The 14,599-nt window shown below is 51.0% G+C and overlaps 1 protein-coding gene across 5 annotated transcripts in view; it reads left to right on the top strand.

Moving 5' to 3' along the window:
* The first annotated feature begins 5,268 nt into the window (after positions 1-5,268).
* Positions 5,269-14,599, top strand: part of PLXNA3 (plexin A3) — an 85,951-nt gene continuing 76,620 nt past the window's right edge. For 3 of the 5 annotated variants that reach the window (XM_053371975.1, XM_053371974.1, XM_053371971.1), the window contains exons 1-2: positions 6,827-6,930; positions 13,020-14,258. In XM_053371975.1, the coding sequence (XP_053227950.1) occupies positions 13,077-14,258 (1,182 nt within the window). In that variant the 5' untranslated portion in view covers positions 6,827-6,930; positions 13,020-13,076. Of the gene's footprint in view, positions 5,519-6,826; positions 6,931-7,368; positions 7,394-13,019; positions 14,259-14,599 lie in introns of those variants that run through there. The other 2 variants (XM_053371972.1, XM_053371973.1) reach the window with 2 other exon arrangements.

Here is a 14,599-nt window from a genome sequence, read left to right as displayed (position 1 = left end):
ACAGATTTGCTTAAAACAACGTGACTGGTGAAACTTGGATTACTAGAATGCGCTGCAATGGGACATTTTCTCCCATGGGCACCAGGGGGTGCTGTAATCCCATTAGAGGCACAGCTCAACCCATTTTCAAGGCTTTTATATACAGGAGGGAAATGGGGTCCCTGTATAGTGAGGTATGTGTGCTTTTCACTAAGGCAGTACCACTGCTGCACACAACATCCAAAGGGAGAAAAATTCCCATACGGAAATATAATAATGCCTCCTCTGAAAGAGAAGGGAGGTAGCTTGGGGGTAATTCTGGATCCTTTGTTGTTGCTTTTGAGGCTGTGGCACCGAGTGCCTTCCATCTATTTCAGTTGATGGCCCTGTCGCATCCCTATCTGGACGGGGATAGACTGCCATCTATGCTCCAGTAACTAGGTTAGATTACTGTACTTCAACACATCATGCATGGGGCTGTGTCTGAAGATGGTTCAGAAACTTCAGCTAGTGCAAAATTTGGCAGTCAGGTTGCTCACCAGGGCAAGATGGTTTGAGAATATTACACCGATCCTGGTGTGACTGCACTGGCTGCCAAAGAGTTTCTGGGCCCAATTCAAAGTGCTGATTTTGATCTATAAAGCCTTAAGTGGCTCAGGACTGCAATGCCTCAAGGACAGCCATCCCCATATGAACCAACTCTGTGTTCATCATCTGAGGCCCATCTTCATGTGTCCCCCCCCCCATGAGAGGTCTGGAGGGTGGCAACGTGAGAATGGGGCCTTTTCTGCAGTGGCTCCCTGTCTGTGAAATGCTCTCTCCACAGAGGTTTGCCTGGCGCCTTCATTAGATACCTTTAGACGCCAAGCGAAATAGTTCCTCTTCAGCCAGGCCTTTGGTTGATTAGCATTCTCTGGCTTTTAAAATGTATTGGAGAGGGTTATTGGTTTGTTTTTGTTTCATTATGTATTGTGTATTCTCATTTTGTATTTCTATGTTGTGAACCGCCCTGGCATCTTCAGATAAAGGGCAGTACAGTACAGTGGAACCTCGGGTTACAGATGCTTCAGGTTACAGACTCCACTAACCCAGAAATAGTACCTCGGGTTAAGAACTTTGCTTCAGGATGAGAACAGAAAACGCGCACCAGCAGCGTGGTGTCAGCGGGAGGCCCCATTAGCTAAAGTGGTGCTTCAGGTTAAGAACAGTTTCAGGTTAAGAATGGACCTCCAGAAGGAATTAAGTTCTTAACCAGAGGTACCACTGTATCCAAATGTTAATGATGATGATTATGATGTCTTCGTCTATACCAGACTCCTTTTATTTTAAAACAATCAAAGACATCGCAAAAACACAACCGAGGGACTTCCAAATCTGGGGCAATTTCAGCAACATCTCTTTTTATATTTTGCTGGAGTTTGTGCATCCTCCCCCCAAGCTGGGTTTGAACTGTTTCTTATGGGGTTTTGTGTGCAGTGCAGATGTGCAGGCTATGCATGCTTAACACAGAGATTGTGTGTAAATACCTTTGGCACACAGGTAAGTTCTCACTTGCCAATAGAAACACCTGTGAACACCCCATATACATGTCATGATGACCTCCATATTTTCTGCCGGCACTCTTGCAAATACAGAACCCTTACCCCCCCACACACACGTTTGTGGGTGCACACGATTGTGTAGAGACACATCTTGTATTTAAACTATGTTCTAGCACTGATATACATTCACATTAACGTGGCATGAACTATGAGAAGGCAACATGTGGTAAGCCTCAGTAGGTCAAAATGTCCTGAACTGGAAATGTCCTCAGCATGCTTCCTCACCAGTAAATCCACTAAGTTAAATAGGTTTTCCTTCTGGGAACACGTGGGTGGAAATGAAACATCATAGCACCATCCTACTATGCATGTCCACTCAGTAGTAAGCAGTATTGTATTCAGGGCTCGGGATCTGGTGACCCTCCGGTGTTGCTGGTCTACAGTCCCCATCATCTTTGTCTCTTTGTCTATGGGCTATGCTGGTTGGGGCTGATGGAAGCTGAAGTCCAGCAACCTCTGGAGGGCCATAGGTTGCCCATCCTTGTACTAACATGCGTAGGATCACACCCTTCAAGGGGATCGGCCACTTTACTGAGCTGCCTGAGGTTTCTAGGCACCAGAGGTCTTGCTAGGATATCAACGCCACATTGGGAGTGTGGGATAGATTGGAGGGAAACCTTGGCTTCCAGGGCCTGACATTTCACGCTTCTCTCTATTTTGAATTTATTCGCCTTTCCAATTGAGGGCTCAGGGGCAAATTGCTTTGGAAATGGGTTGTGAGAGATAAGGCAAAACAATGAAAAAATGACCGGAGAGGAGCAATCTCAGAAAATAGGCAATAGGCAAATAGATAGAAATGTCACAGATTGATGTTTCTTATGAAGTGGACTCCAGGCCATAAGTGGTTTTCTCGGGTGGGGGGTGGAGAGGGAATCTTAATCCTTAAAACACCACAAGAATCTTGGCTGCTTTTGTTGCAATGGATTAATAGGGCTACCCTTCTGGAAGCTGTTAGCCTTGTTGCAGTCTATCCGGTTCACCATTTCTCTAAGCTCATGTTACCAAGCAGGAAAAGGAGATCTCAAGAGCTGGGGAACCTGTGGCCCTCCAGACATTGCGAGACTCCATCTCCCATCAGCTGCAGTCAGCATGGCCAATGGCCAGGAATGATGGGAGTTGGAGTCCAACATCATCTGGGCTAGAGAATCACAGTTCCCTCATTTTTGTCTCACTCCATTTGAGGTAGTTATATAACAGTGGTTCACATACGTTAAAGGTATGGCTCATTACCACAATAACCTTTTGGATTATCAAGATTAGAATAAAAATGTAGCCATGAGAGCAAGATCTGAGGAAGCAAATTGCCCTACTCACTTGTGCCTTATTTGAGGGAATGGCTCCTTATTTCCTATTAACATTTAGCAACTGTTTCTTGAAATAAGGAACAACATCTAGAACAAGCAACAACATCTGGAATACTGCCACAAATAACACCTAAATGTAGCACTATAAAGAAAGGATGTAGAAAGTTTTGAACAGCTGTCACCTGTTAAAAAAAAAAGATTTATATTGGTGGGAAAGTGACAATGTAATATAGGGAAACCACAACAACAACAGTCACAAACTCTATAGAGCCAAACTGCTGATTTTGAAAAAACAGAAGAGTCTCTCTCTCTGAGAGATGGGGAAACATGTGTTTCCCCATATGTTGTTGGCCTACAACTCCATCCTCCCTGACCTTTGGCCATGCTGGTGTGGGCTGAGGGGAATCCAATAGCATCTGAAAAGGACCACAGGCTCCCCATCTCTGTTTTAGGCCTTAGTTCTCAGTGAAAAAGTAAACCTGTCTCAGAGCTATACCACATCAGGAGCAATTAGGAGCTCACATGACTGAATGCTCCTAATAATCATTATCATCCCTGTAGATGAAAAAGAAACAATAGTAGATGTGCCGCTCCTTCTGAGGGATCTGAAATAAAACCACTATGATCCAAGCAGGACTTTAGAGGTTTGGTGCAGCCATGTAGTTGTGGAGCACTTTCCTTACCAGGAAAGACTACGTTTTGTTTTGTTCTTGTTTTTATATTATACTTTGGTGCTTCAGGTAAAGGGCAATATACAAATTTAATAAATAAAATAAACAAAATATTGTGGGGTGTGTTTTAGAAGAAATCTGTGAGCAGGTGAGGGTGGAGGAAGGGGTGTGCGCAGAAATAATTCAGGGTGGAAGGTTCCTGCATGGCAGGGGGTTGGGCTAGATGACCCTCATGTTCCCTTCCAACTCAGCAATTCTCTGTTTCTTTGATTCTGTGAACCTTTAATATCAGAAGGGTGAAGCCTAGGCTAGAGTCCCCTATGTGCATTCCATCAATGGAGCCCACCTGAAGTCTCAAAAGGTACAGCCCAGATCCACGTCTACCATCTCGGAGAGCATTAGGCCTCTGAGAAAGGACCTTCTACCTCAGCTATTAATTGCAGTGAAATTTCAGCTGGGAGCAGCATGTACGACGGAAAAAAACAGGCCTCCGCCTATTGATAGTTGGTTTGGAATGAGCTAAAACCTTTTGATCTTGGACAAAATTGCTTCCTAAACCAGGAACATATCAAGCAACCCTAGATTAAGCCACTGTTTTGAGAGAGAGTTCCCATTTTTGTGGTATATGGAGGATAAAACAAACTTTCAGGGGGGAGAAACAACCCAATTTATGGAGCAATTCATTCCAAGTGTAGGTGGGTGGGAATTGCTACTCTGCTATTGTGTGCTTATTTACGGAAGAGCCAGAAGGATTTGCTTTCTACACATACATTTGCGAATCCCAAGAATCTTGTCATGCAAGAAACCCCTTTTCTGCAGCTGCTCAGGGTTCCATTCTGATTTTTCTCTATTCTTTTGTTTCATCTAAACTTATTTTAGAGCAACTAACTTATATAACCAAATCTTGCATAAGGCAATAATTTTTTTAATGTTATACAGCACTTACTCTTTTTCCACCTACCCTGAGTGCTTAACGCCTAAAATATCTGCCTTGCTCGGGATCTGTGTGGGTGGACTGTAGCCATCAAACAAACAAAAAGAGGATGAGGGGCGCACTCTGAATATGTTCAGAGGCCAACTTCAATGTATTGGGGGGCAAGTAAGCTCCGCCCCATATAATCGATCACATGACACAGTGTTATGTACTGAGTTGAATAGGATCCAAAATGCAGCAGTCTGATTGGTCTGCAGGAGCCACCCAATCCAGGTGGAAGTGAATCCGCAACGTGATTGGCCTACAGGAGAATCCCAGAATTGGCCAATCACGTGGGGACCATTGTGTAAATAATGTATACAAAGCAGACACTTTGGGGGAACTTCCATTTCTAGCTACTATGAGCTGAATAAAGAGCATGAAATCCACACTCGACTCACAGTATATTTCACACGGTACACATTATTTGAATGGCAATGTCCATCAACTTTGGGTGGGGGGGCCTCAAATATTTTGTTGGGGGGCCAAAGGGATCTCGGCCCCTGGGAGTTGGCCCTGTGCGTTCTTAGGCTGAGCCACACAGACACCTCGCACTGAAATCCGGTTCTGGTTCGAATGAAGTCTGGCTCCTCCACTCCCGCCCCGTCCGTCTCCCTGATGCGAGACTCCCCCCCCCCCCCCGGAGCCCTCCGCTTGCCCGGCCGCCTTGCCCGCCCAGCCCACGTGGACGCGGCCCTTGCCAGGCTCGGTAGCTGCGACGGCGGTGGCATCTGGTTCTCATCAGAGGCCTCGGGCGGGTTGAGTTTCCGCGGTTTCTGGGCGCTGGCGGTGCCAGGCAGCGGCAGCATCGCAGGCCGGCCGGCCACGGCCCCGCTTCGCCTCCCCGCCCTTGGATCCCGGCCCGGGACGAGCCCTTCCCCGTTTCTTCTGAACCGGGACACTAACTCAGCCCCCGCCCTCGAGCCTGCGCGCTCTGCAGCTCATCCGGAGCGAGCGAATCCTAGACGGAAGGAGCCGGCAGAGGAGGAGGTACAGGACCGGACCGGACCCGGGATATAGTTCGAGAGAGAAGTGGGGGGGGGTGCAATGGTTCTGGAGCCCGTGCTTCCATCCTGCCCGGCCCCTGGACCCACCCACGCCCCTATCTCCCCTCTCCCTCCTTGACCCATCCCACCGCCCAGGTCTCTCCATCATCCTCCCGCCACCCAAGGGGGCGTCCATCATCTCTCATCTCCTGGCTCCCGTTGCCATGACAACGGGCCTTGGCTGGTACAGTGGCGGCGGCGGCGGCGGCAGCCAAAACAAGGGTGCGGGGAGAGACTGGGGGTCTGGAGCGGGGAAAGGGCACGGGGAGCTGGAGAGGGGGTCTGGGGGCGAGAAGATGGCTAGAACTGGCAGAGCTGTTCTTCGGGGTGTCATTGGGGGGCCAGCTCATTTCCAGGCGTGCAACTGGTGTTTCCCCCGCCCTCCGCTGTTTTTAGGCAGGGGTGGGGGGAGGACAGGAGCCTTAGTCCGGTTTCTCCACTAGGAGGCGCCTTACACACAGCAACGTTGCCTAAGGCCGGGAAGGGGTGTAATTGGGAATTTATAAACCGGGGGGGTCATCCCCTTTGCCCTGCACCCAGCAGGTTTTCGCTTCTTTTCACGAGGTTCCACCCCCAAAAATAAATATGAAAGGATGCTCGAGGATTCTAGCAGCAGAGAGATGGAGCAGAGAGATGGAGATCCTAGCATCTTCCTTTGCTCGCAAAAGAGCCGTCCTCTTAACTCTTGGCATCTTTTCCGCGGGGGGCGGGGGGGGCGCGCGCGTGAAACTGTCCCTTGCAAGGAGGAGAGCGAAAGCAGAGGAGGGCGAGAGGGAGCTGCGCACGTGCGCTCCTTGCACCGATTGCCTGGGGAGTATTCACTTTTGCAGCCAGTTTCTGCCTCGTGGGCTTGGCAAGCGTTTCCTTCCTTCTCCAGGTTGGGCACTTATTTACAAAAAAAACCAACCCAAGCGGCAGCTGCACGCGTGCAAGAGCGGGAGCCAGGCGCTTGCCGAACGCCCCTGCTTCTCGCACTGGCCGCCGCCGCTCCCGGGTCTGGATGAATGAGTGCCCGGGCGGTACCATTCCAGGGGCCGGGGGTGCGCGTGCATGGCGACTCCTTGGCGGGGAGGAGAGAGACGGTTCTCCCGCTGCCCTTAGAGGGACGGGGGCTCGCGCAAAGGAAAACCGGGGCAGAGAGGTTTCAGGGACCGGGCAAGTAAGGGGTTGGGGAGGGGGCGCGTGGAGCGCCGCTTTCCCCAAGCCCCTTCCCTTCTCTCCCCCCCCCATGCCTCTAATGGTTCTGGCCGCGTTTAAAGGGCTCCGACCTGCTGGGGCGGGAGCAGACGCTGAGCAAGAGCGGCGGCTGGAGACGGAGGCGAGGGAGGCAGCAGGCGGGGAGCGAACGGCGGGCAGGTACAGCCGGGATCCGCGCAAAGTGCCGAGGGGTTGGGGGGACCCGGAGGTGAGGAAGGGAGGGAGGCATCACCCCACACATGGCCGCCCCCCTCCCCCTCCATCGCAGCGCCGGGCTGCATCGCTTTCGAGCAACAAGGAGCGCAAAGAAAAGGGTGGTTTGGTCCTGCGGGGGGATGGCGCGGGGTCCCCCCTCCCTTCAGTGGGTCTTTGCTAGACAGGGCGGGGGAGCCCCTGCCTGGGTCTGTGCCAGCAGCAGACGCCCCATCTGTTGCCCCCACCCCTCTTTTGTGGTGGCGCTTCTTGCACGGCTGGCCCCCCTCCGCCGGCTCTTTTAAGCCTCCGTTCAGGGAGGTTCCTCGCTGGTTTTTCTCTCCGGTTTGCAAAAGGGGCTTCCTAGCAAGTAGGCGGCCGTCACAGGAAGGAAGCGGGGCCGGGAGAAGGGGGGAGGCGAAACGAACAGGTAAGGGAATAGGGGCGAGAATGCCAAGTCAGAGAAGACTGGCCGTTTCGAGATGGCACCAGCTGGGTGTGTGTCTGGGTGGAAGAGATCAACTCTTTCCTTTTTCCCCGCCACACAATGATTTGGTTCCTTACCCTGGAAGAGCCCGATCCGGAGTGGAGGAGCCTGGCTAACGCCCATCACACTCCAGCTGGGCTTGACTTGCCTGTGTGTGTGTGTATTGGGGGGGGGGTCGCTTAGTAGGCAACATAGACATCACCTTGCTGGCCCCTGATCTGGCGATTCTACGCGATTTGCCGGTGGACTTGTTTGCATCTGGTTCTTTGCTTTTGTTAAAACGAAAAACAAAACCCCCCTCCCTTCTCATCATTCCTGGAACCCCCAAAAAATTAGGCATTTGTACTGGAGGAATTTCCAAGCATGTTATCTTAGTGGGGCTGGTGAGGATGCGGATTCTGCTGGAGGGGCCAGAATTCCCCCTGCTATACCTTTATGATGGCTGTTTGGAGTTCAAGGGAGTGGGTTTTGCGAGGAGGGGTCTCCAAGCTCTGGGAATTGGGTCAACTTGATTGATGGTGGTGTGTTCTGGAATGGAAGACAGGAAGGAGCTCTAGGCTCTCATGTACCTTTAATTGAATGCATTGCTTTTTTAGAAAAAGGAGAAGGGGAAAAGAGCATTTCCTTATTTTGTTAATCCCCACAAAAGATCTGTGAGTGAAATCCAAGTGTTCCCATTTTGCAGAGTGGGAAAACTGAGATTAGGCTTACCCCTAGAGGACCTATGGCTGTGATGTTGTTTTGAACCCTGGTTTCCGAGGCCCAGTGTTGTATTTGATGGACAACTCTGAAATGTGTGTGTAACAGGTTGGTCTCTCTCTCTCTATTGGCAGAAAGATTGGTTGATCCCAGACTGTTCCTCCTACTTGTGCTTCCCTCCCTGGTTGAGGGCGTAATAATGTATTGGGTCTTAGAATGGTTATGGTTGCTGTTCCACCCAGTGCTTCTTCCAGGCCTCTTTCTGGGAGGGGTCTGCTTATAATTCATGCCTGTTAAGGAGGGAAAAGTAGACAAAAAGGCATTGGGGAGGGGGAGAAGCTTGGTATGTGGGATGGGAGATTTCTCTCTCCTTCCTGTGAGGTGGATGATTGAGAGGCTGAGCATTTGGGTTGGGGGGAGAGGAGGAGGAATGAAATAGCTTGTTGGAGGAGCTGTATCAATGAAGAGCGAACCCAGCGGTCTGTGGTTTGCTTGGGTTGCAGAAGGTTGCATTGAATGAAAAGGGGGGTGTATGCACATTGGTTAGGATATTTGGAGCGACAGGCTGAGAGGCTGGTGGGTACTGATGTTATGAGGTGGTCTGCTGTGGGGCCACCATCATGGGTGGGGCTGATTCAGTGCCTTAGTGTGGTGGGAAGGGACAAGGTGGCAGCGGGAAACCACTGGAAAGTGTGTATCGGCAGCAAGAGAGAGTGTGTAAAGATGTGATTGTATATTACACTTATTTATTGCTATATAGGGTTTGCATGTTTGCTCCCGTTCAGCTGAAGAATGGCGGGCAAGGTTGCTGGATGACCCTTGATTTTTTGGGGGGGGGGGAATCCCTTCCCACCACACTCAATAAAAACCACAGAAACATAGTTTCTCCATGCCCACATACATCCCTATTTTTAAGTATGCTCAGTGGTCTAAGTAGATGACACTGGGCTTGGCGGACTGATGATCTAATTGGCCTCCCTCACTCTGTAAGCTAAGGTGGGGGGGCTTGCAGGCTTTGTGTGTGTCTGTGTGTGTGTGTGTGTGTGAGCGTGTACTACGGTTCTGTGATCTGTGGACAAGAAGTCCAAAATAGCATGGGAAGTTGGGTGGGGATATTGGGAGGTGTTACTGTGTAATAGGTGTAGATTCGAAGCTGTGTGTCTGCATTATCTCAAGCTACTCTGTTCTCTAGATTAGTCTCTATGATAAATTCTGCAAGTCTCTATCAACAAAGAGTCTTGTAGTTCCTTTAAGACTAACAAATTTGTCTTAAAAGTGTTGGTCTTTCAGGTGCCACAAGATAATGGTTTTGGCTGCAGAAGACTAGCACTGCTATCCCTGTGGGGAAGTACAATCACAGGGTATTAGGCTCAAAACAAGGCTATAACATTAAAGTGTAGAGTAGCTCTTTATTTTGCTCCATTTTTAAAACATTATTTTCTTAGGAGAAACTGTGTTTATACCACACCTTAGAATAGTGCTTGGTAGGGCCTCTGGGAAGCAGGTAAAATTGCTTCATCAGCCAGCCTTTGCCCATGGCTACCAGTTTGCCCATTCCTGCTTTAATGCATACTTTAGCCACCAGTTCTTACTTGCAGCCAGTGGTAAAAGGATAGATTTGCATTGCTTGCTAATGGCTGGAGCCATTGAATTTGTAAGCCTGGGGATAGTGTGTATTCACCTGAAGTGTGAAATCTGTGATCTTGCATATGAAGGACAGGAAGTGACCACAAATGTTTTCAGAGAGCTGTTTTTGGGATGACATATTGACAAGTAAAGCATGGGAGCTTTCTGAAACCTGGATGATGTGCAACATGCAGCTGAGGGCCTGTAGGCACAAGGGATCTAGTTCACACACAAAACCACAGTGCTTGGTTTCTTGTTACTTCGCCTCTTTAAGCTGAATGTGCGATGCCAGTCTAGTGAAAATCATTGTGTTTGAAGTGATGGGGAAATGTGGTTTATGGCCTACAGTTGGGGGTGGAAGGAAGACTGCTTGACCTGCAGAAAGTCCCATGTTCAGTCCTTAGCATCTCCAGGCAGGACTAGGAAAGACTGCCAAACCTTGAAGAGTCTCTGCCAGTCAGTGAAAACAAGGCAGGGCTGGTTGAAGGTCGATCTCTCGAAGGCAGCTCTCTATTTTCCTAGCTCATTCAGACATGCAGAGTATTGCCTTGATTATAGAATCATAGAAGAGTTGGAAGGGACCCAAGGGTCATCTAGTCCAACTGCCTGCAATGCAGGAATATCAGCCAAAGCATCCATGACAGATGGACATCCAACCTCTGCTTAAAAACCTCCAAGGAAGGAGAGCTCACAGCCTCCTGAGGGAGATTGTTCCACTGTCAAACAGCTCTTACTGTCAGAAAGTTTTTCCGTATGTCTAGCCAGAATCTCCTTTCCTGCAACTTGAAGCCATGGTTTCAAGTCCTCCCTTCCAGAGCAGGAGAAAACAAGCTTGTTCCACCCTCCATGTGACAGCCCTTCAGATATTTGAAGATGGCTGTCATATCTCCTCTCTGTCTCCTCTTTTCCAGGCAAAACATATCCAGCTCCTTCAACCGTTCCTCATAAGGCTTGGCTTCTAGACCCTTGATCATCCTAGTTGCCCTTCTCTGCACATGTTCCAGAGTGTGCAGATGGCTCCTTGATGATGGAGCCATAATCTATGAACCAGCTCATAAGGCCCCATTTGAATATGAGGTGAACTGGCAAGAACTTCCCATTGAAGCATTGCACATGCCCAGTAGTCAATTTAATTGGGGCCCTGAGCCATTGCACATCTTCTGTGAACATTCTAGGGATCTGTAGTTGAGGCAGGTTTTGCAGTGGCATGTAGTGGCTGAGGGCCCTATGTAAATGAGACTCCCATGAACATGCAGTGCAGCATGGGCAAGTTCTTTTTGCCTGCCCACATCATTTTTCAGTGGGGCCTCACAGTATTTGTTTGGAGGTGGCACTGTGATGATGTACATAGCAAGGATCAGGGGCTGCAGGCGCCATTGAGAGCCAGTGTCCCAGTCCAAGGAGGTATAAGACACCTATGCAAAACACTCTCCGAGGGGAGCTGGGATGATGGTGCGGCCGTGCCCAAAGCAAGCTAAGCTCTCAAGCCCTAAGAATCAGTCCAGGTTCAAAGTATCATTGAAAGGCAAGGTCAAGGTACAGTCCACGGTCAATAGCAAAGGGAATACAAGTCAAGCAAGGCTGGGCACCTAGGTGCAGATTCATGGAGTTAGAGCTGTTTTCTTTCCAGTAACTGGAAGGTTCAAATGGGAGAGCTGATATATTCTGGCCTCCTAGACCACACCCTAACCACAGCTGCTGGTGATGAACATAAGATGATAGTGCAGGATCTGGCCAATGGCCTAACTAGTCCAGCACTCTTTTCTCAGAATGGCCACTCAGATGCTGGTCAGAAGGCTGCGAGCAGGATCCGTGCAAAAGTGTTCCCTCTTCCTGTGGTTTCCAGCAACTGGGATTCAGAAGCTTCACTTCTTCTCACCTGAAAACCTTTCCTCTTTAGCAATGCAGTCTGTGGACACGTGCTGTGCTATCAGTCTTCAGCCTGAACCTTTTGGTGCTGGCGTTCTGGAGACCTGAGGAGTATTTTATTCAATGGTCCTTCCCTCGGAGGATCCCTCAGGGCTAGATCCAGATCTGCGGCGTGTTGGGTTTGTCCTCTGAGGACTGTGTGTTTGGTACCAGGCCACGGCTAGGCATAATGGAATCCTTTTCAGCCTGAGGGCCAAATTCCCTCATGTGCAGCTTTCCTGGGGCCACATGCCAATGGTGGGCCAAGAGAGAAGTGAAAGTGAAGAGGTAAGATGTGACCACCGCACAGCTGCCATGCAAAAGCCAGAGGTTTCCACACACACACAAACTCCATGTCTCCTCCACCCTGGCAAGCGAGAGGCCTTGCCTCCCTTCAAAGACACATTTTCGTTAGGCAAAGCGCTTGACAATGGTGTAGAGCAGGCCAGGGGTTGTGTGGCCCATGGGAGGCTTAGAGGGCCACATTTGGCCCCTGGGCCTGAGTCTGCAGCTCCTGCTGTAGATATTGGGATATTTGTGTGGAGAGAATCCTTGGGAATGAGAAGGGAGCCACCTCTGGTTAGTGCCATCTTTGTTCGTTTTGTGTGACAGGTGGCATTGCTGCCTTCAGCTTTTCTTCATTGTTGCAGGTGTGTGTGTGTGTGTGTGTGTGTGTGTGTGTGTGTGCCTGTGCATGTGATGCAAGATGCTGTGTTTGCTTCTCAATTCTGTGGGTGCTGTTTCATGCTGTGCATGGCGGGTGCTAATGAGAAGCTGCAAGGGTGTTGGAAGGAAGAAAACGAGTTCCTTGGCGGCTGTGACTCTTTACTTGGGGTGGCGGCGGGTGGGAAGTGTGGATCTCTAGCCAAGAGGTGCTGTTACGCATTTGCAGCCCCTTTTGGGAGGGGCTCCAGGGAGATTTTCAGATTGGCATTAGTAATTGTAAACCTAATTCCAGAAGACTCCCTTTATTAGCAATCCTCCAAATAAGTGCTGCGCGACCTGGCTGCCCAATCCTTCCTGCATGCCTCCTGGGAGGAGAGTTCCACTCAGTGGTGGGGGGGGGGAATCTTTGCCCCTCCAGATGTTGCTGGACTGTAGCTCCCATCCACCAGCAGGGCCAGGGAGGATGGGAGTGGCCCAGTACAGTGAGATCTGGAGGACCACACAAGTTCCTCATTCCTGATGTGTAGGATGGCAGCTGATTATACACACAAAAATACATAAACATGTCATTTCTGCTGTGCTGCTGCTGGAGGCTTTGCCTTTTCACTGCACAATGTTGGACTGGTGCTTAACCACCGTTTCCTCTTCTCTTCCCTCCCCCTACTTGCAGGCTGAATGAGCTGCCTGTGTCTGGCCCTGCCTGACCCCAGGCAACTCCCTGGTGATCATGTGGCGGCTGCTGCTTATGGCCACCGCTACAGCTGTGGTCCTCCTTTCCTCGCCGCCACCTGTCCTGGGCGTTCTGTCCCCACGGGCCGCCTTCACAGTCTTGGACCTGTCCCTCACACACCTGGCTGTCCACCATGACACAGGCGAGGTCTACCTTGGGGCCATCAACCGCATCCTCAAGCTCTCGGCCAACCTGACCCAGCTGCGGGCTCACACCACGGGCCCGGTGCCCGACGACCCCCGCTGCTACCCTCCGCCCGGCGTGCGACTCTGCGCTCATCGCCTGGCCCCCGCCGACAACGTCAACAAGCTTCTGCTGATTGACTACGCTGGCAGCCGCTTGGTGGCCTGTGGCAGCGTCTGGCAAGGGGTGTGTCAGCTCTTGCGGTTGGATGATTTGGCCAAGCTGGGGGAGCCGCACCAGCGCAAGGAGCATTATCTTTCCGGCGGGCGCGAGCCAGACGCCATGGTTGGTGTGATTGTGGAGCAGCCAAAGGAGCCCAGCCAGTTTTTTGTGGGCACATCCATTGGGGGGCGCTCAGAGTATTTCCCCACTCTCTCCAGCCGCCGCCTGACCCCCGACGCCAGCAGTCCCGAGATGTTCAGCCTGGTCTATCAGGATGAGTTTGTCTCCTCCCAGATCAAAGTACCTTCGGACACTCTCTCACTCTACCCGGCCTTCGATATCTACTACGTTTCTGCATTTGTCTCCGGTGGCTTTGTGTATTTCCTCACCCTGCAGCTGGACACAGCTCAGACCCCGCTGGAGCCGGCGGGAGGCCCAGGTGGTCCGGGCGTGACTGGCGGGGAGCGGTTCTTCTCCTCCAAGATCGTGCGCTTGTGTGCCAACGACACAGAGTTCTACTCTTACGTGGAGTTCCCGCTGGGCTGCTCCAAGGATGGCGTGGAGTACCGCCTTGTGCAGGCTGCGCAGCTGGCCAAGGCAGGCCGTGAGCTGGCCCGGTCGCTAGGCATTGCGGAAGGGCAGGATGTGCTCTACGCCGCCTTTTCGCAAGGCCAGAAGAACCGCGCTGCCCCGCCCCGCGAGAGCCTCCTCTGCCTCTTCACGCTGGATGAGGTCAACCAGCGCATCCGGGAGCGCATCCAGTCTTGCTACCGAGGGGAAGGCCGGCTCTCCCTCCCTTGGCTTCTCAACAAAGAGCTGCCCTGCATCAACACGGTACGATCCTGCGCGATTTGGACTCTCCCCCACCCGCAGTTCCTACTTGCTAGTTTCTGTGTCTCTCCCCACCCCAAGAATAGGACACCCCCTCCCCAAAATTTTGGTACTTGAGAGATGTTTGGGCCCTTTCTGTCATTCTCTCAACCTCCTTGGTCCCATTTTGCCCCAGAACTCACACGTAACAGCCCAGGAAGTCTAGTTTTGGGTCTTGTGAACAAAACCTGTTACATTTCCTCTGGAAATTGAGGCACAAACACACTGTAGGATAGGGGTGAGGAGCCTGTGGCCGCCTGATGTCATTGAACTACAGTTCCCATCATCTCTGACTGCTGGCTGGG

Source organism: Podarcis raffonei, chromosome 17, assembly GCF_027172205.1.
Source record: "Podarcis raffonei isolate rPodRaf1 chromosome 17, rPodRaf1.pri, whole genome shotgun sequence".
NCBI lineage: Eukaryota > Metazoa > Chordata > Lepidosauria > Squamata > Lacertidae > Podarcis > Podarcis raffonei.
This window is presented reverse-complemented; position numbering and strand designations above follow the sequence as displayed.